A 26474-nucleotide genomic window follows, 5' to 3' on the forward strand; every position below is an offset into this window, starting at 1 on the left:
AGGTGTGGGCAGGGACTCTATTGGAAGAAAAGGAGGAGGGGAGAAGAAAAAAGAGAGGAGATGGAGGAAGAAGAAGAGAGACCTTCCCTATACATCAGCTTTGCATCCGCCATTGAAGGAGAGAGAGAGGGGGAGGGGGGACAAAATGAATGCTAATACAATGATATACTCTTTATTTTATACACAAATACATTGAACAAAGTAAATGGTATTTCAATACTGACATAAATTACAACTTAAGTATTATTACAGAGAATACCTCCTTATAATTGTATAGATGGCTGCATGCAACACTCTCGTGTACTCAAATAACTTTATGGAACACTCTCAAGCTAGGGTAGAAGCCGGCAACATATAAGTAGTTGCCCTTATTCGTGTCCCTCAATTTCCACACTGTTCAAACCAGCAACAATAGTTTTGGTGTGTGCTTAACTGCTTACTGGAGGCATCGATCACGTATGCATGGAGCTCTGCCACTCAGTACTGGAAACAGGTATCTTGTCATCCCTGCTGACGTCCGCAACGTCCATGCCCGCGTTTCCGGCGTTGCCGTCCTCCCCGGAGATCTCCTCGAGCGACCGCCCCATGGTCTCCGGGACGAGGAAGGTGAAGAAGAAGCCGAGCATGTTGGTGACGGCGAGGATGATGAGCGCCTTCTTGATGGACTTCACGTCACCCTTGAGCGTGAGGCTCTGCACCCCGAACGCCGCGACGATGGCGCCGGCCTTGCCTGACGCGGCGCTGATGGCGTGGCAGGTGGAGCGCACGCGTGTCGGGAACAGCTCGGCCGGCAGCACGAAGGTGGTGCTGTTGGGGCCGAAGTTGGCGAAGAAGAAGGTGAGCGCGTAGAAGAGGGCGAAGAGCGTGGTGTATTTGTTCTTGAGATCATCGTACATGATGCCCATCAGTAGCATGAACACGGACATCATGAAGAAACCGATGAGCTGGATCAGGTACCTGCATTATATTTTAATTTGCATCAAGTATGTAGTTACATTACATTTATGTGTATGTAGCCGTGGCGAGCTAGCTTAGTTAAGTTACCTGCCCATTTTGTCGATGAGGGCGACAGTGACCCAGTAGCCGGGGAAGGCGCCGAGGAGTGCGACGAGGAACATGGCCTTTGAAATCTCGAACACCTCCTTGAGGGGGTTTATGTCGCCGGCGGGGCTCGTCAGTTTGATCGCCGGGAAGATGTCCTTCTGCGTCAGGTTCTGGCTGTAGAAGGCTATGTCCAGAAGGAACCACGTGGTGGCCGTGCCGATGAGGTGCAGGCCGTGGCGCTGGGCGAACTCCCTCGACAGCAGCGGGTAGTCGTTGGCCGCCTTGTACCTGGCGAGCTTGTCCTGCTCCGCCTGGATCTCCACGTCCATCACCTTCTGCATGTCGTTGGCCGCTTGCTTGGCGTTGCCCTCGATGAGCGCGGTGTACCTCGCCGTCTCGGGCATCTTCATCCGCCAGTAGAACGTGGCCAGCGCCGGGAACGCGCCGAGCATGAGCACGACGCGCCACATGTAGTCCGCCGCCGGCATCTGGTCCTTCCACGAACCGTAGTGGTCCTCCTTCCACGACGGCGCCGGGTGGTAGCGCAGCATGATTCCCGAGATGATCATGGACACAAGCCCCGCGAAGATGATGCCGACGCCCTGCATCGCGAACACCGCGGCGATGAAGGCGCCCCGCGTCTTCTTGTTGGAGTACTCGGACATGATGGTCGCGGACAGCGGGTAGTCACCGCCGATGCCGAAGCCGAGCCAGAAGCGGAAGAAGCAGAGCGTGCCGATGACGGCGCTCGGCGTCTTGCCGAACGAGAGGCCCGAGCCGATGGCGCAGGCGGCCATGAGCACGAGCGTGATGCCGTACACGCGCTTCCGGCCGAGCTTGTCGCCGAAGTAGCCGAAGACGAGCTGGCCCATGAGCGTGCCGACGAGCGAGACGCCGGTGACCAGGTTGTTGGCGGGCACGGGCAGCGTGCCAGGCTTGGGCTTGTCTATGAACAGGTTTTCGTCCGGGTAGTAGATGCGGCCGAGCAGCTTGGAGACGGTGGAGATGCAGAAGAGGTCGTAGGCGTCGGTGAAGAAGCCCATGCCGGCGATGACGATGGCCTTCATGTGGTACATCTGGGTGCGCGCCGAGTCCAGTGCGTCCAGCACCGCCAGTCCGTTCGACCCGCCCGCCGCCGCCATCTCGCCGCCCACACGCGAGTCACGAGCCGACGACGACGTACGGCAGGGTGTGTGTGTGCGTGGCGTGGGTGCGTGTGCAAACTTGATCCGTGCTTTGGTGCGTGCTTTGGCTGCGTGCTCGCTGGGGCTCTTATAGCCGGCGTACGAACCAGGAGCCCATCGCAAGGTCGATGAACGAGAGGGGGCGTCTGCAACGATTCCAAGGCCGTCGTCGTTGGCGCCCTGTCTCGTGCTGGTTGGCAGAATATTCCGCTTGGCTTGATCACTAGGTGCCCTTCGTCTCGAGAGATCGACGCGGCTGTGATGGGTCGGGCAGTGGATATAGACGCAAACGGACCTGTAATTTTGTCTCTCGAGCGATTTACCGGGAGGCTGCAGCTGGGGATCGTTTGTCCATAGCGGGGACGGGCGTAGTCAACTAGGGAGCAGTGGTGTCGTTTCGACCAGGATATTCGACACCGCCTGCCGATTGGCGATGGGCACCATACGGTTTCCTCACAGTTGCAGGACAACTGTCCAAATCACAGATCGTGGTGGTTATATATATGGCAAAAGAATATCCAAGTTACTACATCGTCTTACTATGCCGCGCAACGATGGCGACGATGGTGCATTTGGCGTCATACTTATTCGTGGAGGCGTTACAGAAGATTCTGCTACTACTAACCGCTCAACGAAGCATGCCTAGGGGTGAAAGACCTTCCCAGCTTCGGCCTATGACGGTGGCACCGGCGAACGTCAAATTCCTTGTTGAAGGCGTCCTTGAAGTACACATGTGGCCACCCATATCTCGACGCCACTTTGAGCTCTTCCTAATTGTTCTTCCACCTCTCCCCGCTCTAGTTCAACTACCCTCCTACTTCTTGTGCTCTCCCTCCCCATCTTGTTATTGGTCAGACATATACTTGGCCAAATAGGCCAGGCCCGCTGAGCTGGCATTGGCACGACACTATAAAGTACGGCCTAGGCACGACCTGGCCCGGCTCCCATCGTGCCCGTGCCTGGCATGGCCCGGTCGTAGTGCCTTGCCTGGGCTGCGACTCTGGCCCATAGTGCTGGCCCAGGCATGGCACGGATAAAAGGGCCGGCACAATGCGGCGTAATCTTCACCTTTGATGCATTACAGCCGTTGGATGTAGTATATAAATAGAAAATCCTAACCCTAGCTCCCATATCCCAATCCCTCATGTACTCTGCCGCCGTCCGCTTACGGTCGCTCGCCTAGTCGCCTCCCGTCCATCGCCCCTCTGCCATCTTCTTCCCCAGCCACTCCACTTCCATCCTCCCTCACTCCCTTCTGGCGCTCGCGCTCCCTCCCACGGCATCCCCGCGGTGGCGGCGCTCGGCCATGGCGCATCTGCTCGTGGCGTGGGCAGCTACAGACTTGCACTAGCTCCGGTTGTAAGATGAGCCTGTAGCTGAATCATGTCGTTATTGTTTGTCTTGCTTTTGTTACTGGTGTTGTTTCCTTCTCTCTTCCTCTATATCATGTACTTCTGTGATCTTCAAAAGTCGTCCCAGTATTAGGTAGTTTGCACCCTACATTATCGGCTTGCCGAAATATGTGAAAAATATATTCAGGTGAAGCCTCTCAGCTCTCCCGATGTTGACCTAAAAAAAGTGTAGAGGACCGTGACGCCTAAGAGGGGGGGGGGGGGTTGAATTAGGCAACTTAAAAGTCTAACTCTAAACTATGGCCTCTTTTTCTAACCTTAGCAAAACCTATGCAAAAGATAAACTATCTAAATGTGCACTACGATTTTGCTAGTGTGTTGCTATCTCTACCACAAAAGGAGTAATACAATCAATGTAAATGCGGAAGCTAAAGAGCAAGGTAGAGATATACAAACTCCCATCGATAACTCCGGTATTTTTACCGAGGTATCGAGAAGCGCGCAAGCTTCCCCCTAGTCCTCGTTGGAGCCTTTCGCAAGGAATCCCTCGCAAGGACCAAGCTCCCGGTCGGGTAACTCCGTGGATAGCCTCGGGCCTTCCCCACGCGCAAGTGGGTCTCCGATGTGCCTTCCGGCAAGCCTCTCCTGGATGCTCCCCGCCGTCTTCACTATCAAGCTTCCGACCAAAACACCGCGGGCCTTGTTCCTTCCGGTACACGGTGGCGGCCACACCACAACCGCGGTTGGTGTGATCTCACAAGACTACAAGCCCCTTCGATGTACAACGATGGTGCGCGCAAGCACCGAGTGGTAAGAGGTATGCAAACCTCACTAAACACTAGGCCTAAACCTAGAGCAAGCGCATAAGCGGTGGTCTAATCAACCTAAGTACTTCGCAAAGCACCTACGCTAATCACCTAATGAAACACTAAGCACTATGCAAGTGAAGATCACTAAAATGGTGTATCAACACCCTTGATATGTTTCCTCAGCTCCACACTACTCATTTGGCCGGTTGGTGATTGTATTTATAAGCCCCACTGAGAAAGTAGCCGTTGGGGACGAAATCCCGCTTTTCTTCTACTGATCGGACGCTCAGGTCGTCCTGATCGGATGCGTCCGGTCATCCCGACCGTTAGAGCCGCGATCAACTGATTGGATGCTGCCAGCGTCCGGTCACAAGCCACCGGACGCGTCCGGTCGCAATTTCACCGCTCTGGAACGTTTCTGTACTCGATCAGACGCTGCTCTTCTGCGTCCGGTCAATTTGCCGTCAGCGTCCGGTCGCTGCTGCTGACGCCTTTTGTTGTCGAGCCTCTTGATCGGAGCGTCCGGTCACTTTCCTCCAGCGTCCGGTCACCTCTGTGAGCTCGTTTTTTCACGATCTTGTGTACGGCTTGGTTCCTATCTTTGTGCTTGGACTTTGCTTGATATGTTGGGTCTTCTCTTGTGCTCCTAGGGTCTTACTTATGGTATTGATCATCGGATCATCACGTCGCCTTCGTCCAAGTCATGTCTTGCACCCTATTGAACTACAAAACAATCACTTGCAAATTCATTAGTCCAACTTGGTTGTGTTGGTCATCAAATACCAAAATCCAAAGTAAATGGGCCTAGGGTCCATTTTTCTTACAATCTCCCCCTTTTTGGTGATTGATGACAACACGACCAAAGCAAGCAAATAATAAAAATTTGGAATTTAAAAACTATCTACTTGCTAGGATGCAATGTAAGGGGCAAGGTTATATGATGCTAAAAAATACTACTTGTAAGACTAAAAGATACTATATAAAAACTTATCTTGCCCTTGCAAATGTCCCCATGTGGCATTATGGATTTAAGCCTTGCTTCCTACAAATTCTCCCCATTACATAGGCAATTCATAATCCACTATCCTCCCTTTCTCGGACCATTACCACTTGTAGACACCACTTGTAGATCATTACCACTTGTAAATTATTATGATCTAGCTTTTGGTCCTACAAATTAATGCTTGCTTTTGGTCCTCCAAATTCTCCCCCTTTGGAATCAAACACCGAAAAGAAAGACATTAGTAGCACAAGGGAGGGTCAAACTTTGTGATCCTTTGTATGTAGAGTGGAATAGGTCACAAAATTTGACTCTCACATTATATAGACTAAGCTCCCCCTAAATGTATGCATACATATGGTAGAAGGGAAAACATATGCATAGTTGGCAAATTATTGCTTAAGGGAATTTAATCTATATAATGCATGGAGAAAGCATATAAATATCAAAATGAAATCAACATGATGATATCGGTTTAGAAATACCACATGTGGAAACTAATTTGATTTCTACCACTTGCAATAGGTGGTGGATATTTGAAGTATGATGCTTAACTCTGGGGACTCTATTTTCCTTGCAATGAGACTACTACACACATGATAAGCTTGAAAACGTGTTAGTCTCAAGGCATCCAACTTGTAGAGTAACCTCCCCCTAAATTTGTGCACACAAGTATGGAGTACTTGTAGGAAACATGCACATTGATTTTAGAATCAAAGATACCACTTGAAACATGACATCACATGAATGTGAGAGTCATTTTCGAAGGCAATATTCGGGAGAAATTATCTACAATTTGGACTTTGGCATATATTAGATGAACAATCGAAAGACAAGCTATGTATTGTGCTCCTAAACAATTTTAAACCATGTAGGTTTGCTCCAAGGGTTAAGAATGAAACCGAGCAAGCCTACCATAAGATATACCTAGTGTATGCATGTCAAAAGATATAAGCATGCAAATGCAATCCTAGGCACGAAGAGTAACTAGATGCTTAAAGATGCCACTCGTAGGAAATTAAATCTAGTACCATTTGAAGCAAATTGAATCTAGTTACCTAACATGGGAAGGGGAATTTGGGTCCTTAGTATTTGCTAACCCACTTGGCAATGTTTTTTGTCCATCATGATGCACCCCATGAAATGCATCCACACTTTGCCAAGTCTCTAAATTCCCTGATGTCCATCGGACTTCTCACTTCCCTTTCGGGATCCAAACCTTCTTGGTGCTCATCATGTTGGAAATGATTTCTTTTGGCACCCAAAAGCGTTTGACCCCATTGTTGGCTTGCTTGTTCACCTTGATGGCCACCACCTTGTCATTTTTCTTCTTCTTTAACAAGTACGGTGTGGAGGCCTTCTTGTCCACCTTGTTGGTGTAGGTGTTGGAGAGCTTGCTTGCTTTCTTTTTCTCTTTCTTCTTTGCTCCTCCCACATTCTTCACCTTGCACTCATAGGACTTGTGACCTTCCTTGTGGCACACGTAGCAAACCATGGTTTGTCCTTCATCAAGCTTCTTCACTCCCTTGATGGTGTTATCTTGATGAAGTTGGGCTTGCTTCGCCTTGCCTTTCACTTTGAGTCAAGTCTTTGGTGAGACGAGCTACTTCTTGCTTGAGTTGCTCATTCTCCTTTGCAACCTCTTGTGTGCATGTATCTACAATAACTTTCTCAACACAAACTTGGTTGTACAAAGATGAGTCTAAACATAAATCATTACAAGAAGTAGAGGCATCCTTTTTAGACATGTTAAGGATAGAACTTTTCTTTTTAGATGCCTTGGTGGGGGTTGTACTAACGGCTTTAAGATTAGCAACTTTTTTAGTTAGCTCATCACAATGTTTGCACATGGTTTCCATTTTAGCAAGCAAACTTTTATAAGCATCTTGTGAGCTAGCTAACTTTTCTTTTAATTTTTCATTTTTCTTTACAAGTTGCTCATCATTGATTGTGCATGCATTTGTTGTTGCACTAGCCTTAAGTTTCTCAATTTTAGTAGATAGTTCAACATTGAGATTAGCAAAATTCTCATATTATTCAAGCAAAGTTTTGTATGCTTCTTGTGAACTATCTAGCTTTTCTTTTAATTTTTTGAGCTTCTTTTGTTGACTAGTGCAAACTTTAGCATTTTTAAGATTTTGTTGCACAATTTTATCATAAGAAGGCATTTCATCATCACTATCACTCTCATTAGAGGATAAGCTTTTATTACCTCATGCCATAAGGCACATACGAGAAGAGCTTGATGATGAGTGCTTGCGCCCTCGCCTCTTGTGATGGTGTTCTTCTTCACTTGAAGAATCATCCCATGACCTTATTGATATGAGGGCTTGGTTCTTGCATGCCTTCTTCTTTGTCTTGGATGTGGGCTTATTTGGACAAACTTCCACAAAGTGCCCCAACTCGCCGCATCTATAGCATCCTCTCTTTCTTTGCTCATTTCTTTGATTGGTGAAAATGAGATCTTGGATTTGGATGGGCACACCCTTGACATTGAGCCTTTGGATCATCTTCTCCACCTTGTTGATTAGTTTGATTGATTCTTCATTAAGGTCGGAGGTGGAGGAGGAAGATTGATCATCTTCACTTGAATCTTCATCATCATCATCATCATCATCATCATCCTCATCTTCTTCTTCATCTTCACTTGAGGAGCTTGAGCTTGAGCTTGTCTCAACTTGCTTGCCCTTGATCTTCTTTTTCTCGCTACATGCGAGAGCTTTGCCTTTGCTCGATGAAGAGGCTTCGTCTTGACCCATCTTACGTGACATTTCAAATGCCACTATCTTGCCAATGACTACGCCCAGGGTCATGGTGCTCAAGTTCTCCATGTTGTGAAGGATGGTGATGATGCTTGCATATTTCTTTTGTGGTAGCACGGAGATGATCTTCCTCACGATGTCTGCATCATCTAGCTTTGCTAATCCTATTGATTGGAGCTCATTGATAATTAGATTCAAACGAGAATACATATCACGAACAAGCTCATCATCATTCATTTCAAAGGAATCATAATTTTGTTTAGCTAGACAATGTTTTTTCTCACGGACATTACTTGTGCCGTCATGGAGCTCTTGAAGTTTTAACCAAATTTCATGTGCCGTATTTAAAGTGAACACTTGGTTAAACACATCCATACTAAATGATTCAAACAAGCAATTTTTAGCTCTAGCATTAAAATAAATTTCCTTTTCTTCACTCTTCGTGGGTTTATCGGGATTCTTAATGGGTTTCATCCCGTCACGAGTGACTCTCCAAACACCCAAATCAACCTTCTCAAGGTGGCAAGCCATTCTAGCATTATAATAAGGGAAGTTAGTGCCGTCAAAGTACAGAGGCCTAGAGGTATCCATCCCAACCACTCTAAATAGCGTCGGCTCAACGGCGGTTAAGCCAAAGGTCCAAATTGAGCCAACCGGCTCTGATACCACTTGTAGAGGGCCGTGACGCCCAAGAGGGGGGGGGGTGAATTAGGCAACTTAAAAGTCTAACTCTAAACTATAACCTCTTTTTCTAACCTTAGCAAAACCTATGCAAAAGATAAACTATCTAATTGTGCAACTACGGTTTTGCTAGTGTGTTGCTATCTCTACCGCAAAAGGAGTAATACAATCAATGTAAATGCGGAAGCTAAAGAGTAAGGTAGAGCTATGCAAACTCCCATCGATGACTTCAGTATTTTTACCGAGATATCAAGAAGCGCGTAAGCTTCCCCCTAATCCTTGTTGGAGCCCCTCATAAGGAATCCCTTGCAAGGGCCAAGCTCCCATTCGGGTAACTCCGTGGATAGCTTCGGGCCTTCCCCACGTGCAAGTGGGTCTCCGACGTGCCTTTCGATAAGCCTCTCCCGGATGCTCCACGCCGTCTTCACTATCAAGCTTCCAGCCGAAACGCCGTGGGCCTTGTTCCCTCCAGTACACGGTGGCAGCCACACCACAACCGCGGTTGGTGTGATCTCACAAGACTACAAGCCTCTCTGATGTACAACAATGGTGCTCGCAAGCACCGAGTGGTAAGAGGTATGGAAACCTCACTAAACACTAGGCCTAAACCTAGAGCAAGCACATAAGCGGTGGTCTAATCAACCTAAGCACTTCGCAAAGCACCTACGCTAATCACCTAATGAAACACTAAGCACTATGCAAGTGGAGATCACTAAAATGGTGTATCAACACCCTTGATATGTTCCCTCAGCTCCACTTACTTCAAATGGCCGGTTGGGGGGTCTATTATTAAGCCCCACTAAGAAAGTAGCCGTTGGGGATGAAATCCCGCTTTTCTGCTACTGACCGAACGCTCAGGTCGTCCTAATTAGACACGTCTGGTCGTCTCGACCGTTAGAGCCACGATCAACTGATCAGACGCTGCCAGCATCTGGTCACATGCCACCGGACACGTCCGGTCATAATTTCGCCACTCTAGAACCTTTCTGTACTCTATCGGATGCTGCAGTTTTGCGTTCAGTTGATTTTCCACCAGCGTCCAGTCACTGTTGCTGACGCCTTCTCTTGTCGAGCCTCTTGATCGGAGCATCCGGTCACTTTCCTCCAGTGTCTGGTCTAGTGTCCGGTCAGCTCTGTGAGCTTGTTTCTTCGCAATCTTGCATATGGCTTGGTTCCTATCTTTGTGCTTGAACTTTCCTTGATATCTTGGGTCTTCTCTTGTGCTCCTAGGGTCTTGCTTATGGTGTTGATCATCGGATCATCATGTCACCTTCGTCCAAGTCATGTCTTGCACCCAATTGAACTACAAAACAATCACTTGCAAATTCATTAGTCCAACTTGGTTGTGTTGGTCATCAAACACCAAAATCCAAAGTAAATGGGCCTAGGGTCCATTTTCCTTACAAAAAGTATGCTGCAACTTGTTTCATGAAAAAGGGGCTGGCTAGTACAAAGGTGTAGGGACACCGGCAAATAGCTAGAACTGCGATTTAGTGCATCATGGCTCCCATACAGCCCATCAGGCATCAACTAACACACTTATGTGTTTATTGGTTTATATCCAAGAAGAGTCTCAGCCTATATGATGTAGACAAGGCCCGATCTTCCGAAAGGTATGATAGCGTCGATTGGTGGAGACTCAACATTCACGATCTAGGCTTCGAACCAAGACTGATTCAGACCCCCGCAACCATTACACCACTGCTCCGTTGGTTATCAACCACGCGAACACGATTGACCTCGCTGAGAAGGCTTTCCTGCAAGCGAATCGAGAACACAAGAAAGAACAGGATAAATGCAATCTGAAATTGCAAATAAATATGAGGCTTATGATAACGAGAAGGAGTTCAAGTCTTTATTCGAAAGGACTAATTGCCATAGGCGAACAAGATCAAGAACTAGGGCCCTGGTTCACAGCAAGCGGCCTTGGTGGCGACAGTTGTAGCAAAACGATGTCTATTTCATGAGGAAATCAAGAACTAAACAAAACCCAAACCCTAAGGAGAGCAATAACTGGTATTTATAGAGTCTTGAGCGTCACCCCCTGGACGCGCCCCCTAATGGGCCCAAACACGATACACGGTCCAACTGACCAAAAGACGGTGTTGCAGCACCCTGACAGGTTCTGGAAACTGACTTGTTTCGACGATTCCCATTGATTCCGAAGAGATTTTGATGTGAGACTACTTGGATTGTCTTCCTTATCAAATTATCTTTCCATCCATATGTGGATCATCGAAAACGGAGTCTGGATACGTTCTGGGTGACTAGTTTAAGGTAGACTGGTCCTAGAACCCGAGACGGGCTCGAACTTGAGTTGCTTTGGGCCTCCACCTCGGGGACTCGAACCGAATTAGCCTCGGGCCTCCTTCTTGGCTTGGACACCCTTGCTGGCCTCCTACCCCATCATACCATATGCCAAACATGGTCATATACATGGGTGTTATGTCCTCATCATCCTCCCCTTCTTGACAAAAAGCCATCCTCGACGTCGATTGTGCTTGAAACTGATCCTGCACAACACAAAGGAGAATGGGGTTGCGAAGACAAAGGAAACTGAAATAATTGTAAGAAGGAATGTGACCATGTTTCCAAGTTTTTAGCACGTAGACTCCATGATCCGAATACACATGATGTATGTCAACACTATCCTGCAAAAGATTAGAACTAACCAAAGACAATGCAGGAATAGATGGTCTCGCAGACATAGGTAGCAACCAACAATGCTCCCCTTCTTGGAAGTGAACTTGTGTCTTTGAGGAACATGAAAAAATGTTTATATGATTATGGCTGCCCTCTAAACGATCATAATTTTGTACAACAAAAGGAGAATTCATATTACTACGAACATATACTCAATGTATCATATATTGTCCTTTGTTGTTATATTTGCCATTAACATGGTATGTATGTTTAGAAAACCAAGGCAAATCAGCATATTTAAATAGGCTCTCCTCTAAGGAATCTAGGTTACACAAAACATCAAATTCAATGTAACCCAAAGTATGTAAAGAAGATAATAGTTTGAGCTCATCAGTTTTAGTAGCAATATGAATAACATGTTTATTTTCAGCACAAGTGGTTGGTTCCAAAACATGTAAAACTGAACCATCATCAACCAATTCATCTTTATCACAAGGAACATCAAGCAAGTTATCATGGGACAAAGATAAATCAAGAGAGGGTTCCACTAACAATTGCTCTATGATAGCATGGTTTGTGGAAAAATTCAGCACATCAAGAGAACTCTCACATTCCATGAGTTTAGCCTCGTGGGCTTTACCTTTGCTCTCATGTTCAGCAGGAGTAATAGTTGATGGTTCTGAATTATCACATGAGACTATGAGCATCTCATTTCTGTCAGGTCATCCTCGCTCTTTTGTACATTGTCCTGCAAAAGGTTAGGCATAGCAGGAGGAATAACAAGAGATTGATCTAGTTGATACACCTCATTATTTGAATTAATTATAAGAGATGGATTAACAAAATTTTCTCTCATAAGATCTTTCATATCATTCCAAGTTTGAGGTTTATCAGAAGGATCTAAAGACTCCCACCAAGATAAAGCAGAATGTCACAAAACACTAGATGCATTTTTACCTTCCTCCTTGGACACATAAAGCGAGTAGCAAATATGTTATCTATGGCAATTTCCCACACTATGTACTCATCAGCACCTATACCATCATAAGTCGGTGGATATGAACAACCTGTCATTGTTAGAATCAAACAAGAAAACACACAAGTATGTATTTTCCTATGAACTACTATAGGATGTGGTCAAGGAGTAAAGTCACACACTTTCAAGCGTCTTACCACGGTCTTACAAGTGTTCTTACCAAAGCAACAGGCGGTGCAATCGGTTGGTGACTATGGTACCATTGTAGCTTGATTGTAACAGTTGCAAGGCGAACCTATACTTGGTTAGAAGAAAGTGGAGCTTGGACAGGCACAATATAGTAGCAAGGAATAGCAAAATTCACAACTGAATAGCAAAGCTGAATAAGTATCTCAAGTACTTGTCTTAGTTGTTGGCCTACTCACGTTCTAAGTACCAGATGTATCAAGTGATGGGAACAACAAGAATGTGATTAGGAACAAGGTAGAAATCAGCACACGCAAACACAGCTCAAATGGCGCTCTTTATGTGCTCCTCTAGATATTGTTTCTCTTTTGCCCCTCTCTTTTTCTATTTTTTTGGGTTGTCGTTGTTTTTTTGAGAAATTTTGACTTTTCTTTTTATTTTTTTGATATTTTTTCTTCACTTAGGAGCACAAAAGAAGTAATCATAGAAAATATGAGCTTAAACAAGTGAAAGACGTGGCCTGTGGAATTTCCAGAAGACATGCTCAAAATCGACAAAAACCTTGTGACCATGAAAACAGGATCTTGTGACCACTTTTTGACCAAAATAAAAATCTTCGACCTTGATAAGATGGGGGATGGACAGATCTGAATTTTTTTTCTGATCGATTTTGATATATGAAACGTCGAAATCCGAGTTCGTATGCGAAAACTAGACCAGTTTTACGAACGCACTCTGAATTAGAGGACAAAACGGAAACAATGCGCACAAAATTGGTCACGGCAGCAATGATTTGATGGAAACAGTGAAGACAAGTGTAGGAAATTAGATGGCATGGACTAGGGTTTGATGGATACAAAGGAAACTCAATAAGACTTGGAGATGTTTACGGATTATGATGTAAAACAAAGGGGAAAACACAAACTAGACTAAAAAACGATCTAAAGCCAACAACCAGAACTTGACCTAGGGCACAAACTCAACAACGCGAAACAGAGATGAAATTGCACGGCACAATGAGGCTATAGGACAGGGAATATGTGACAATGTATATTTTTTTTGGCTTTTTGTGGACTATAGGTAATGCAGAAACAGTAACAATCTAAAGGGGAAAATAATGTAATACCTAACGGGCAACAAGGGCTCTGATACCACTTGATGTAGACAAGGCCCGATCTTCCAAAAGGTATGATAGCGTTGATTGGTGGAGACTTGACGTTCACGATCTAGGCTTCGAACCAAGACTGATTCGGACCCCCGCAACCGTTACACCACTGCTCCATTGGTTATCAACCACGCGAACGTGATTGACCTCACCGAGAAGGCTTTCCTGCAAGCAAATCGAGAATACAAGCAAGAATGGGATAAACGCAATCTGAAATTGCAAATAAATATGAGGCTTATGATAACGAGAAGGAGTTCAAGTCTTTATTCAAAAGGACTAATCACCATAGGCGAACAAGATCAAGAACTGGGGCCCTGGTTCACAGCAAGCGGCCTTGGCGGCGATAATTGCAGCAAAACGACGTCTATTTCACGAGGAAATCAAGAACTAAACAAAACCCAAACCCTAAGGAGAGCGACGGCTGGTATTTATAGAGTCTTGGGCGTCACCCCCTGGACGCGCCCCCTAATGGGCCCAAACACGATACACGGTCCAACGGACCAAAAGACGGTGTCGCAGCACCCTGGCAGATTCTAGATGCTGACTTGTTTCAACGATTACTATTGATTCCGAATAGCTTTTGATGTGAGTCCACTTGGATTGGCTTCCTTATCAAATTATCTTTCCATCCATATGTGGATCATTGAAAACAGAGTCCGGATGTATCCTAGGTGACCAGTTTAAGGCAGACTGGTCCTAGAACCCGAGACGGGCTCGAACTTGAGTTGCTTTGGGCCTCCACCTTGGGGACTCGAACCGAATTAGCCTTGGGCCTCCTTCTTGACTTGGACACCCTTGCTGGCCTCCTACCCCTCCATACCATGTGCAAAACATGGTCGTATGCATGGGTGTCATGTCCTCATCACTATATATTACCAATTAAGCTCATTCAAAACAAATGCTGTGATTGGGCTATACCTTGTTGCATTTAACTCTTTCTAGAGTTCTAGGGACAGCCCAGTCCATCACGTACTAAGTAGGAACTCATGTCTCATCTCTTTGATTCATTTTTTTTCAAAAAGTAAATTTTATCTAATCTCTACAAGAGTTATACATTCAACCATTCATTATTATAGATATAACCTTCTTGTCTCCAAACTTTTACTTGGTTTTTGTGAGTCTTTACTCTGACGACAGTGAGTACTAAACTTAGTAGAAGACAACCATCCACACTCTTGGAGAAGACCTTCATTGTCTTGTTTCCAGCAAACGATATGCCCGCTCATTATGGGTTTCTTGTCCTCCTTAGGAAGAATGGGCCAGTAGCATATTTAGTCTGTGGCTTTGAAGGTTACTATAGCAGGGTCAAAACCGTGGCAAGCATGCTGTTTAGGTTAGTGTTAGAGTACGGGGTCTTTGGTGGCTTGGGTGGACTTAGGAACACAAGAATCATGCAGAGAAGACGCAACAGTTTATCCTGGTTTGGGCCAATTTGGTCCCTACGTCCAGCAATTGATGATCCTTATACTCAAGAGCCCCCAAAATCTAGGGGTTACACCAAAGTGTAAAGGAAGAAAGTTTGGTAGGGGGTTGGTTCGGTGCTAATCCTAAGGTTACCTCACCACCAGTGGAGTCCCCCCTCATCGGAGAGGAAGGAGACGGCGGGATGCGGTGGAGGAGGGGCTCTCTGTGCCCCTCTCTAGGTTGCCTTGCTCTCAGTGCTGAGCAAAGGTAGATGGAGTTGAATGGAGTGTCTAGTGATCGAATTGGGATCCTTCTCCCTCTAGGTCCGACTTTATCCCTTATATAACGAGATAGGTTAGGTACAAGGTAGTTTGAGGGTTCTAATCTATGGTCTACGTGCGCTAGAGTCTAGGAGGGGCTTGTAGTGGGCATCGTAGACCGTCGAGGTGTCTTGGAGCTAAAGAAGCCTAGGCATTGTCTGATTGCTCTATTCTGACACTCTTCCTGTTAGAGGGTGTCGGCTTGGACCAGCCTCCTCCGGGTGAGACCATTTGGAGTCTTCTTGGTGGCAAAGGATGTCGGCTCTGGGGTCTGACGCATGGGCCCAAAAGCCCCTGAGCCACTAGAGGCACCAGAAAGCTTTGTCTTCTTGTGTGATGCCCCGGACATGCCCCTATTAGGGGAGCAATTGGCAGGGGCACGCCTAGGGAGCAACGCCAGGGAGCCCCTAGGCATCGGTAGCCTAGGGCTTGTCTTCTTGTGCCTGAGCCTTGGCTAGCATCATTAGCTGGGCAGGAGCCAAGGACCGAGCTTGGTCGTGCCATAGATCAAGGGACCAAGGCTCGAAGAAGCCCTCGAGCCCTAGGCGGAAGCTGCAATTGAGTTAGGCTCGGCCGGGTCTCTTTGCCTAAGGGTGCGCGCGAGCCCCCGGGCGATCCTAGAGGGGTCGATCGGGGGGTCTTCTTCATTCGGCAACCATTGGGCCTAAGGCTTAACATACCTATATGTTAGGATCTCATCAGGAGCCCTCGAGCCTTCATGGCCTCACCTGGCATGATGGCGATGAAGGGCGGAATTCGATCTTCTAGTGACCGAACCCTCCTTGGCGGGGATGGCTTCCACTAGTGAGAGTGTTGTGCCTTGCTTGGGGCCTTCTTCTCTAGTGTGATGGATTGTGCTCGGCTATCGAGGCTGAGCGAAGATGATGTCGATCCCTTCACGAGTCCATGTCGCATGGGTCTTTGACTTGAGTGAGAGCTCAGCGGACTCATCTAGGAGTCGCCAACTATAGGCCTAGGGACGTCCTCCTTTCAGATCAGAGCCTACCGAGGCCCAGGTGATCAAGAGCGCTGGGCTATGGCTTAGGGCCATCTGATCATCTGAAGCTCCACACCCTTCTGAGGGTAGCGATATCAAGTCCTAGTCCTCTCAAGCCAGCCTTCTAGGGCTGACCCTTTGTAGCCATAGATTAGGGAAGTGGGAGCGCGCCGAGGCTCAGACAAAGGCCCTCATTGGGCCCACTACTCAATGGCTCCTGACCCAACTATGGGGAGTTAGTTGGTTTTGGGGGGATGCGCCACCCGAGCGGCCATTGATCGGGTGGTCGGGCTGCTCTATCTTGGGAGCCGGCATAGCCCCCGAGGCCATTGTGGGGCCTCCTTGCTAGCGAAGGGGCGGCTTCTAGACGCATCCTTTCTACTAAAGCCTTGCATAGGCGGTTGATGGTGTCTGGGCCATCGTGCCCGGTGGAGAAGTTATGATGCACGTGCATCCCCATGCCGTCCCGTCTCGTTTAGGAGATGGGACATTGGGGCCACATGGAGCAGATATGGTGGAGGAGGAGCCATGGCACTTGGTGCATGTGGATACAAGCCGTCGATGATAGCCGAGTCCCATGAGGAGGCATGCGCAGAGTGGGTAGCGTGCATGGGGGAATGTGGAGTGGGGACTTGACTCGTTGCCAGCGGTTCCCTAACTCTACCTTTACTGCACAGCCATCATCACGGAACTGCCTGAAGGCATGCATGGGGATTGTAGGGACGCCTAGCTGGTTCCTAGGGTCCTTTATAGCCGCTAATGGCTGATCAGAGGGCCCAAAGCCGCTCACAGCGCACTGCCTTTGGCTATAAAGGGAGGCCCCTAGGGGACGCGGCATCTTCAATCCCTTCCTCTGGCCCTCTCTCTTCTTCTTCCTCAGACCCATGTTCTTCAGTGGCGATGGCGGTGGCGATGAAGTGCGTCACTTCCCTCCAAGTGAGCTTGGTGTTGTCTGCCGAGCGACTATGTCTTCGAGGGTGGAAGGACTCCAGTGAACCATGGGGCTTAGGCTGAGGTGCCCTGGCCCATGATCTTGTGGCTCGTTGTTGGTGTAGCGCTGTACCCATGTCAGCGCGGGGCAGCCGGTTGCTGGGCCTATGGTCCTGTGTTGCCTCCATAGCTTCGTCACCGGAGGTGGTGTCATCGAGGGCAAGGTGGCACCATGCGGACACCGGTAGGCTCCTGGCCATCTATAGGGCTTGAGAGTGCCCGGGCTTCTTGCTGCGGCATTCCGGTCCTACGGTCAGGCCGGGCATGGTGCTCTCTAGAATGCTCGGGCTACTGTGGTGTGACAGAACTGTCCGAAATAACGCACTTACGAAGGCGCTCGTCTACCACTAGACACTAAACACCCCGAGAGCGAGCTGCATTAGGCGGATTCCATCGAGCACACCCCAAGGGAGAGCCTGAATAATCCACATTTTTCCCACAGGATCCAATAATGAGACGAGTTTACATTACTTAGTCCATTTCATACATCTAGAGTTCTTAGAAATATATTATTACAGTACCAAATTCAGAGTGTGGAAATTTAACAGCGGAATGAAAAGAAACATCTATCGATAATATACAAGGATCCATCTGTGGCCACCAGAAGAATCCTTCACACAACGGCTACTCCTCAAGCAGTACCTACAATAGGTGTAAATAAACCCTGAGTACACAATATACTCGCAAGACTTATCCGACTAGTGGGGATAATTTCCTGAATCCAAGGAATATGATAAGCTTTATGGTTTGCTAGGTTCCCTTTTTGCGGAAAGCAATACTAATAGTGAATCCTTATTTATGTTATTATTAGCAGTCATGATTAATTTATTATCTAACCATTCTATGTAAGCACCTGTTCTACTTTTAAGCAAGAGTTGAGCAAAAAGTTCCATTTCATCACCTTTCATCTTTCAGTTCTTACTATGGTGCTAGACTATAGACAAACTATACCAGAACGCCGGCGATTCATGAATCAATGTGCCCATCTGGGTATCCCGAAACACATGCCTTGCTTGTACCCCAGGCACAAGCGGGACCAACCCATCACTCTCCTGTCACGGGGTCTAGGCCCCCATCCAAACTTGGACTCCAAGCCCCCGCTCTAAGTCCCAGACTCAGTGTGGTGCTTAGACCTCCACCATCCCCGCCTCCAATTAGTCGGCCCAGAAAGAGCCAGAACCCACGACAAGAGAGCAACAAGCCTTCCCTGCACCTATACCTAAGTATGTGCTTGGGATAATAAGTCTGTGACTTACCTAGAACCCAATGCAACGGCTGGTCCTTAACTGACACAGACAGGGAAACAGTGTAACCAAGCTATGTCCTGTTGGCCACAGGACACAACCTCTTACACCCACCAATACCCAAACCATATCCCTGCCCGGTCTCCATTTTCCCTTTCCACCATTTTATCATGAGTGATCTTAATAATCACCTATTGTGAGTAACGATAGATTACACATGCTACCGAAATCCTGAGCATAGCAGCTACTCGACCTATACTAGTAGGACTTATAGGTAAGTTTATCTATGCTTGTAGTTTCCATAAAATACCTGTGACATAAATGCACATCATATATATATTCAGTGATCATTTACAAATAAGGGTTATGCATCGGGGCTTGACTTGGGCAGGCGGGGTGTCAACAAAGTCAGTAACTGATGGCTCTGGGGCTCCCTCCTATATGAGAATCTCCTCCTCGTACTTCTCAATGATCTCCTCATAGTCCTGTTTGCCCACAGGCACGAACTCTACCAACTCGTTATCTACATGCATGAAATGATGATGCAACACTTAGTAATACAGCAACAACAACTTCTTAAAATAAGAATACATCTATCAAGCTAATAAACTAGCCCTACCAACTAAGATGCTAAATTACCTATTATTCCACTAACAGGTATGAAACATTGCATGCATTATCTTAGCGACTAAAGGCATCCCTATTCTTAATATCGATTTACTCTATATACGATAAAACAAGGAGTACTAGCTACCATATTTATCAACCTATCCTAAGGCTACAAAAATTACAGTGGGTACCTAATAAGGTTATGAGTCTATTGTAAAAATTTTAGAGCTAGCACTTCTACCATTTCAGCATGAAAATTCATTCTCTAAATAATCATAATAACAACAAGCCTTTTAAAACAAATAAAGTAACCCTAAGGATACCACAGAACTGTATGAGCTAAATACACTAAATGATAGATCATGAATTTAGGAACCTAACAAAATTTACTTCACAATTTTTGGACACTTACATAATTTTATATTAATTATCAAAGATCAGTTCACAAATTAAATTAGAAAAGCATTAACTACTTCATTAGAAAAGAAAAAAGGCGAAACAACCCAGCGTGGCCCACTCCGTGCAGCGCGCGCTCACGCGTGCTTCATCGGCGTAGCCCACGCGGGGTGCGGCCCAACCGCGCAGCAACGGCCCACGACGGGGTGGCCCGTGCGCGCCAACCAAATTTGCGAAAACGCCCCCGAACTAACTGCTATTCCCCTAACCCCAGTGCACCCTATTTCTATAGTCTGGGCTTAAGCGATTTAGCCCTTAGAACAATCTATCTTCACAACGACTAGACCCTCGGGCACCTGCGCGTTCACCAGCGTGGTGGCGCTGGCATAGGGCGGTCACGCCAGCCAACCTAGCCTTTCCCCACCCAAGCTATCAAGCTGAACAACACCTACGACCCAAGAGCCTACCCTAGCCGATGTTACAGGGACAGCGGAGCTTGCGGCAATGGTGGTCACGACGCATGGCCACGCACGACGGCGGCACAACCACGATAGCCACCCTAAGTCACCACAGTGACATATAGCTAACCCTAAAGCACCACTAGCGTACCCTAGTGGCTACTGTGGTGGATGTTTAGCCGGGGACGGATCGGGTGTGTCTGGCCATGTGCGCACAGCAAGCTCCACGACGACGGCGGTGGTGCGATCGTGTCAGCGGCACCGGGAAGGCAGTGGCGATGAAAGTGGGGTACACATGGGATGTAGGGGATCAAGGCAGAACTCATGGTGGAGGTGAATTGGCGAGACGTGGTGCGGCGGGTAGCTGTCCTCGGTCATGGCCGGTTTTAGCCTTAATGGCACGGCGGAGGGGGAAACGGCCAATTGAAGCTCGGCTGGACTCAATTGAAGGCCGGAGTTGACTGGGTGGTAGCAGGGCTCAAACACCAGCGCCAGGCGTGAGCAATTGCTCTGACAGTGACCATGTGCGGCAAATTTAACTCTAGCGCAGCTCGGTCCCGCCTGCCGTCCTAGGCGGTCGTAGCAGTGCGCGTGAGAAATACAGGGATGAGACATCACGACGCATCATGAATCCATTTAACACTTGAGGACAAGGCGAGGGAACAATAGCTCCACATGCGGCACAGTGCAAGGCCAGCAGAGGCTGAGGCACGGTGAGCAGCAGGCGCTTTGTCGCCTCAGCGTGACGTGGACGCCAGGCAGAGCAGCAACACGTGGGGGTGCCACGGCCTGCGCGTGTAGTGCGCCCGACGTGATGACACAGCACAGAGGACTGGGCATGCATGATGCATTGGTGATAGCATGAGGTAGCCCGATGACATGATGGCGGCTGGCTGTGGCGTGGCGGTGACAGCGCGAGGCAGGCATCCAGGCGGCTACGGACTGGCTAGAGGGACTAGCCCACGATGGCAATGACAAGGACACCGCGGGGTGGATCAGCCAGGCCAGCACGGTGGTGTGCCAGGTGGTGATAGCGCAAGGCAGGCATCTAGGCGCCAGTCACGGTGACCATGTTCGGACACTGAAATTGGCCAGGAACATGCCACGCACGATTTTTAAAGCATCCGAATAAACCTAAAACATTGATCTAATCGACAAACCACCTATGCCGTTCATAAGAGGGCATATTGAGGTATTAAGACCAGCCCTAAAACAACCCCACTACTTAACCCAATTCTCCTACAAAAATTATCAAACATGGCTTTGTCAAACCACTTTTCAAACTTATGAAATCGACTAAGTCTTGATCGGATTCACGTCAAATTTGATTTCCAAGCTATTAAGTATGCTAGCTAGTGAATTCCTTTCTCGACCGCAGGTATTTCATCATCATCTACAAAGTTCATACTTCTAACTCTACTAAAATTCTGTATATACATTCTATAGTGTTTTTGTTCAATAAAAATTCACGAACATCCGTACTTGAAAATTTTATACGTCACGAACGACCTTTCGTTATGCCCTTCTGTTGATCGTTTTAAGTTACGTCAATTGATTTACACACTATATCACATACATTAACACATAACCATGATGCTCATGATATGTTTTAACAAAAGATTCACAGTGTAACACTAAGGGTGTTACATGTGGATGCCGCCAATCTCCAAGCAGTGGCTTAGAGATCTCTGCCTCTTCTTAGTGCGCTCTACCCCTCCCATGAGTAGCTTGTCGAGCTTCTAGGCTCGGGGCCCTAACCTCCCCCTTTAGTCTCAATGAAGATTGACGTTTAGGGGTGTAAGGAAAATGGACCGTAGGCCTATTTACTTTGGATTTTGGTGTTTGATGACCAATACAACCAAATTGGACTAATGAATTTGCAAGTGATTATTTTGTAGTTCAATAGGGTGCAAGATGTGACTTGGATAAAGGCGACATGGTGATCCCATGATCAACACCATAAGCCAGACCCTAGAAGCACAAGAGAAGACCGAAGATATCAAACAAAGTCCAAGCACGAAGATAGGAACCAAGCCGAACGCAAGATCGCAAAGAAACAAGCTCATAGAGGTGACCAGATGCAGCGATCGAACATAGCAGCAGCGATCAAACACTGAGGATTGAAAGTGAATGGATGCACCGATGGCACTGTTCATCATCCTGGCAACACATTCAACACTGATCAGATACTGGTGGCAAATCGACCAGACACATGAACTGCAGTGTCCGATCGAGTACAGAGAGGTTCTAGAGCGACGAAATTGTGACCAAACACATCCGGTGGCATGTAACCAGACGCCATCAATGTCTGATTAGTTAATCGCATGCTCTAACGGTCAAGACAACTGGATGCGTTCGGTCAGGACAAAAGTAGCGTCCGGTCAGTTGCAAAAAAGCGGGTTTCGTCCCCAATGGCTACTTTCTCAGTGGAGCCAAGGAAACATATCAAGGGTGTTCCTACACCATTTTAGTGATCTCCACTTGCATAGTGCTTAGTGTTTCATTAGGTGATTAGAGTAGGTGCTTTGCGAAGTGCTTAGGTTGATTAGACCACCGCTTATGCGCTTGCTCTAGGTTTAGGCCTAGTGTTTAGTGAGATTTGCATACCTCTTACCACTCAGTGCTTGCGCGCACCATCGTTGTACATTGGAGGGGCTTGTAGTCTTGCGAGATCACACCAACCACGTTTGTAGTGTGGCCACCATCGTGTACCGAAGGGAACAAGGCCCGCGGTGGTTTGGCCAGAAGCTTAATAGTGAAGACAGCGTGGAGCATCCGAGAGAGGTTTATCGAAAGGCACGTCGAAGACCCACTTGCGCGTGGGGAAGGCCCAAAGCTATCCATGGAGTTACTCGACTATGAGCTTGGTCCTTGCGAGGGGCTCCAACGAGGACTAGGGGGAAGCTTGCGCGCTTCTCGATACCTCGATAAACATACCAGAGTCATCAATGGGAGTTTGCATATCTCTACCTAGCTCTTTAGCTTCTGCATTTACATTGTTTGCATTACTCCTTTTGCAGTAGAAATAGCAACACACTAGTAAAACTGTAGCTGCACATTTAGATAGTGTCAGTGTTTCGAGTAAACACCAATGAGTAAATTTGTGTTATTGCGCATCTGACCCGGATGGTGTGCTAAAAGACACAAGGTTTATACTGGTTTAGGCAAAATATCCCTACGTCTAGTTCATGACTGCTGCTCATGTTATTAGCACTAAAAAGTTCATAGTAGGGGTTACAAACAGGCCAGAGAGGGAAAGGTCACAAGTCTGTGATGGAAAGGTCAAATGGATGCTGAGAGCTTGGTCACTGCTCAGGTAAGTGTGATGTGATGCATGGTATGTTGAATTGATCCATCCCCTTAGTGGGGTGCCCTGCCTTCCCTTTTATAGACCAAGGGAGAGCAGGGATTATAGATGGGAGAAAGAAGAAAAACCAGAGGCAAAGGAGGTCCTTCAAAGATGTCGGGTCTTCATTTTCCTCTATGCGGCCCCACTGACATGGCAGGCGGTGCCAGGAATAGCTCTGCGCCAGGTGCATGTTCGCTGATCCTAATAGGGCCATGCTGGGCGTCTGTCCATTGATGACGCCATGTCCTGGCATTGTCAGCAAGTTGTCACGTCCCATCCTGCTCTGGCGGGCGGGGCGGCGGACCAGGGTGCTGATCTGTGGCCCCATGGGGAGCAGACGGTATAGTGACCTCACGTCCATTACTATAGGTGATGTGAGTTTCCTCCTGGATCATAGTGGTTGTCATGTGCTTCTGTCAGGATCCGTGCCGGAGTGCATATGGCAGCGCCCACAACACTGTAAGACAAATGTCAACGCCTACAACACTGTTTGGACTCTGACATGCCTGGAAGGTCTCAAAGTGCCCTTTTGGTCATATCCTGATGGTACTTTCCTATAGGTGTGCAGGGTATGGTCCTTGGTATTGAGGTTGACTTAAGTGCCCTGCCTTATCTGTGCGTATAGTTATGAAGGAGCAGCACGTAGATGTCGGGTGAGGCAGAGCCATCCTTTAGACATCAGGGGAGGCAGAGCCAACCCCCAGATATCAGGCGAGGTAGAGCCAGCCCTCAGACATTGGGCGAGGTAGAGCCAACCCTTAGGGTTCAGGTGAGATAGAGTCTACCCTCAGACGTCGGGCGAGGCAGAGCCAACCCTCGGGGGTCGGGCGAGGCGGAGCCAGCCTTCAGACATCGAGCAAAGTGGAGCTAGCCCTTAGACATTGGGTGAGGCAGAGCCAGCCCTTGGGGGTTAGGTGAGGTGGAGCCAACCCTCAGGGGTCAGGTGAGGTAGAGCCAGCCATCAGACGTCGAGCAAAGCGGAGCCAGCGCTTGGACGTCGGGCGAGCTAGAGCCACCCCTTGGGGGTCGGGCGAGATGGAGTCTCCTCTCAGACATCAGGAGAGGTGGAGCCAGCCCTTGAGAGTTAGCCTAAGGCAGAGTCAACCCTCGAGGGTCGGGCGAGATGGGGCCTACGGCCATAGCGCCCACCAAGGTGGGGCCAACCCTCGAGGGTCAGACAAGGCAGGGCCCATTGTCTCTGTGGACGGACGAGAAGTGACCTGACAAGCGGTGTAGTCATGCTCTTGACCTCATGGATGAATCAATGTTGACGGTCATTAGCTCCTCCCCTTTGGGTCCCTAATAGTAGCCCCAAGCCCCCGAGTTATTTGAGTAGGATTGCCTAGGGGATTTTTGGACTTGCCAGCGGGTGCGGGCCAGCACACCCGGTGGGTGTAGCCCCCGAGCCTATGGAGTAGGATAGTCCTTTGTAGGGTTTTCTAAAAGAGAGGATTCTGAGAGCCCTGGTCCTCTATTGTTGTCCACAGCGTGCCCTTAAGATGGTGATTTCTTCTTCACTGAGGTCAGACCCTTCATGGGTATGGTCATGAGATTTGGTGGTTTGTTTAGCTGAACATTTCAATTGGGATCCCAGAATCCCGTTCACAGGGGCTCCAGCCAGGGTTAGCCCGGCTAAGACTCGATCGAGGTCTGAGACTCCTGTGACGCTCATGCGCCTGAGTTCTAGCCACTTGTAGGCCCATCCCTTGTCGTGAGGGTCCCTTGGGATGGCCATCGAAACCGTTGATGGACTAGCCCTCGAACTCCTAGGCCCAGGCGGGCTAGAGAAATGCTTTTTGACCTAGGCAGGCATGGAGATCTAGGTAGGTGGTTGGTTTCCTCACACCTGTCGCCCCTATAAAACCAAAGGGTTCACCCCTAGGGTTTCGTACTTTGCCTTCGCATCTGCAACCTCCACCGCCAATTGCCTAAGCTCCCCGCATCCGCATCTCAGCCATCATTGAGTTCACATCCGCCCACCCCAATCTTCTAATGGAGCTGAGGTGCTGCTCTGATATCACCCTCTAGCACCTAGAGGGCCTTGTCTACCATCATCTTCTCTGCACACGGATTGCCGCCAAGGAGTGGCGACTGCCTAGTGATGAGGATGCACCATCGCCGCCCAACGGTTATGTCGTGTCCTTTGCTCACTTTCATGAGCACGAGTTCGCCACTGTCGCTCACAAATTTCTTTGAGGACTGCTGCACTACTACAAGGTGGAGCTATAGCACCTCAACCCTAATGGAATCCAGCACATCGCGGCATCTGCCGCCATGTGTGAGGGATTCTTGGGGATCAGTCCCCACTTTAACATGTGGCGGTACTTCGTCGCCGTCACCCTCCTAAAGAAGCGGGAGAAGGAGGAGCTGAGCACGCCGATGGTGTAACACCCCAGGTGTTTGTCACCAGTTAAGCAATGGGTTGGAGCTCAAACATGACATGTTAAGTGGTGATGACGGTGTCAAGATCAATTCTACAAGAGCGAGCTCCAACTTAAACTTGGGCAACACACCTTTGCTTGCTTATTGGCCCTTTTCAGATATATACCTAAGTAATGTTGAAGGTGCTTCTTTCATGTGCCTCACATCAATTTCCACCCACATGAATGATTGGAAAAGTTTCATGGAGTTTGGAATCAATAAGTCACATGAAATGATAAGTTATAATCTTTCTTGGATTGCTTTATTAAGTGAATGAAATGATAGGTCATCAAACAAACATTGCAACCTTGCTCAAACATCTCTACTTACACTCATGAACAAAAGTTATTAAGGGTTCGTGTTGAGCGGAGGACAAGAAAATACCTCAATCGGTCTAAAACTTGGATTTAAGCTTTACCGTGATGCTACTTTGACCTGTGTTGACCAATCACTTATACTGCTTGCATGGAGTTGCACCTTAAAT

The 26474-nt window shown here is 47.9% G+C and overlaps 1 protein-coding gene across 1 annotated transcript; it reads right to left on the reverse strand.

The window, feature by feature from the left end:
- Positions 1-206: 206 nt before the first annotated feature.
- On the reverse strand, positions 207-2265 carry LOC136452623 (inorganic phosphate transporter 1-11-like). Its single transcript, XM_066453224.1, has 2 exons — positions 1045-2265; positions 207-957 (listed from the first exon to the last, which is right to left on the reverse strand). The coding sequence occupies exons 1-2, from the start codon at positions 2184-2186 to the stop codon at positions 453-455; spliced, it is 1647 nt and encodes a 548-aa protein (XP_066309321.1). The 5' UTR covers positions 2187-2265; the 3' UTR covers positions 207-452.
- Positions 2266-26474: the final 24209 nt, after the last annotated feature.

The sequence above is a fragment of the Miscanthus floridulus genome, chromosome 5 (assembly GCF_019320115.1).
Source record: "Miscanthus floridulus cultivar M001 chromosome 5, ASM1932011v1, whole genome shotgun sequence".
NCBI lineage: Eukaryota > Viridiplantae > Streptophyta > Magnoliopsida > Poales > Poaceae > Miscanthus > Miscanthus floridulus.

Bases quoted from the DNA above. Each gene is read 5' to 3' on its own strand.
- LOC136452623 (XM_066453224.1), bottom strand. From the start codon at position 2,186: ATGGCGGCGGCGGGCGGGTCGAACGGACTGGCGGTGCTGGACGCACTG. The intron at 958-1,044 runs GTAACTTAACTA...AATATAATGCAG, and splicing joins CTCATCGACAAAATGGGCAG to GTACCTGATCCAGCTCATCG.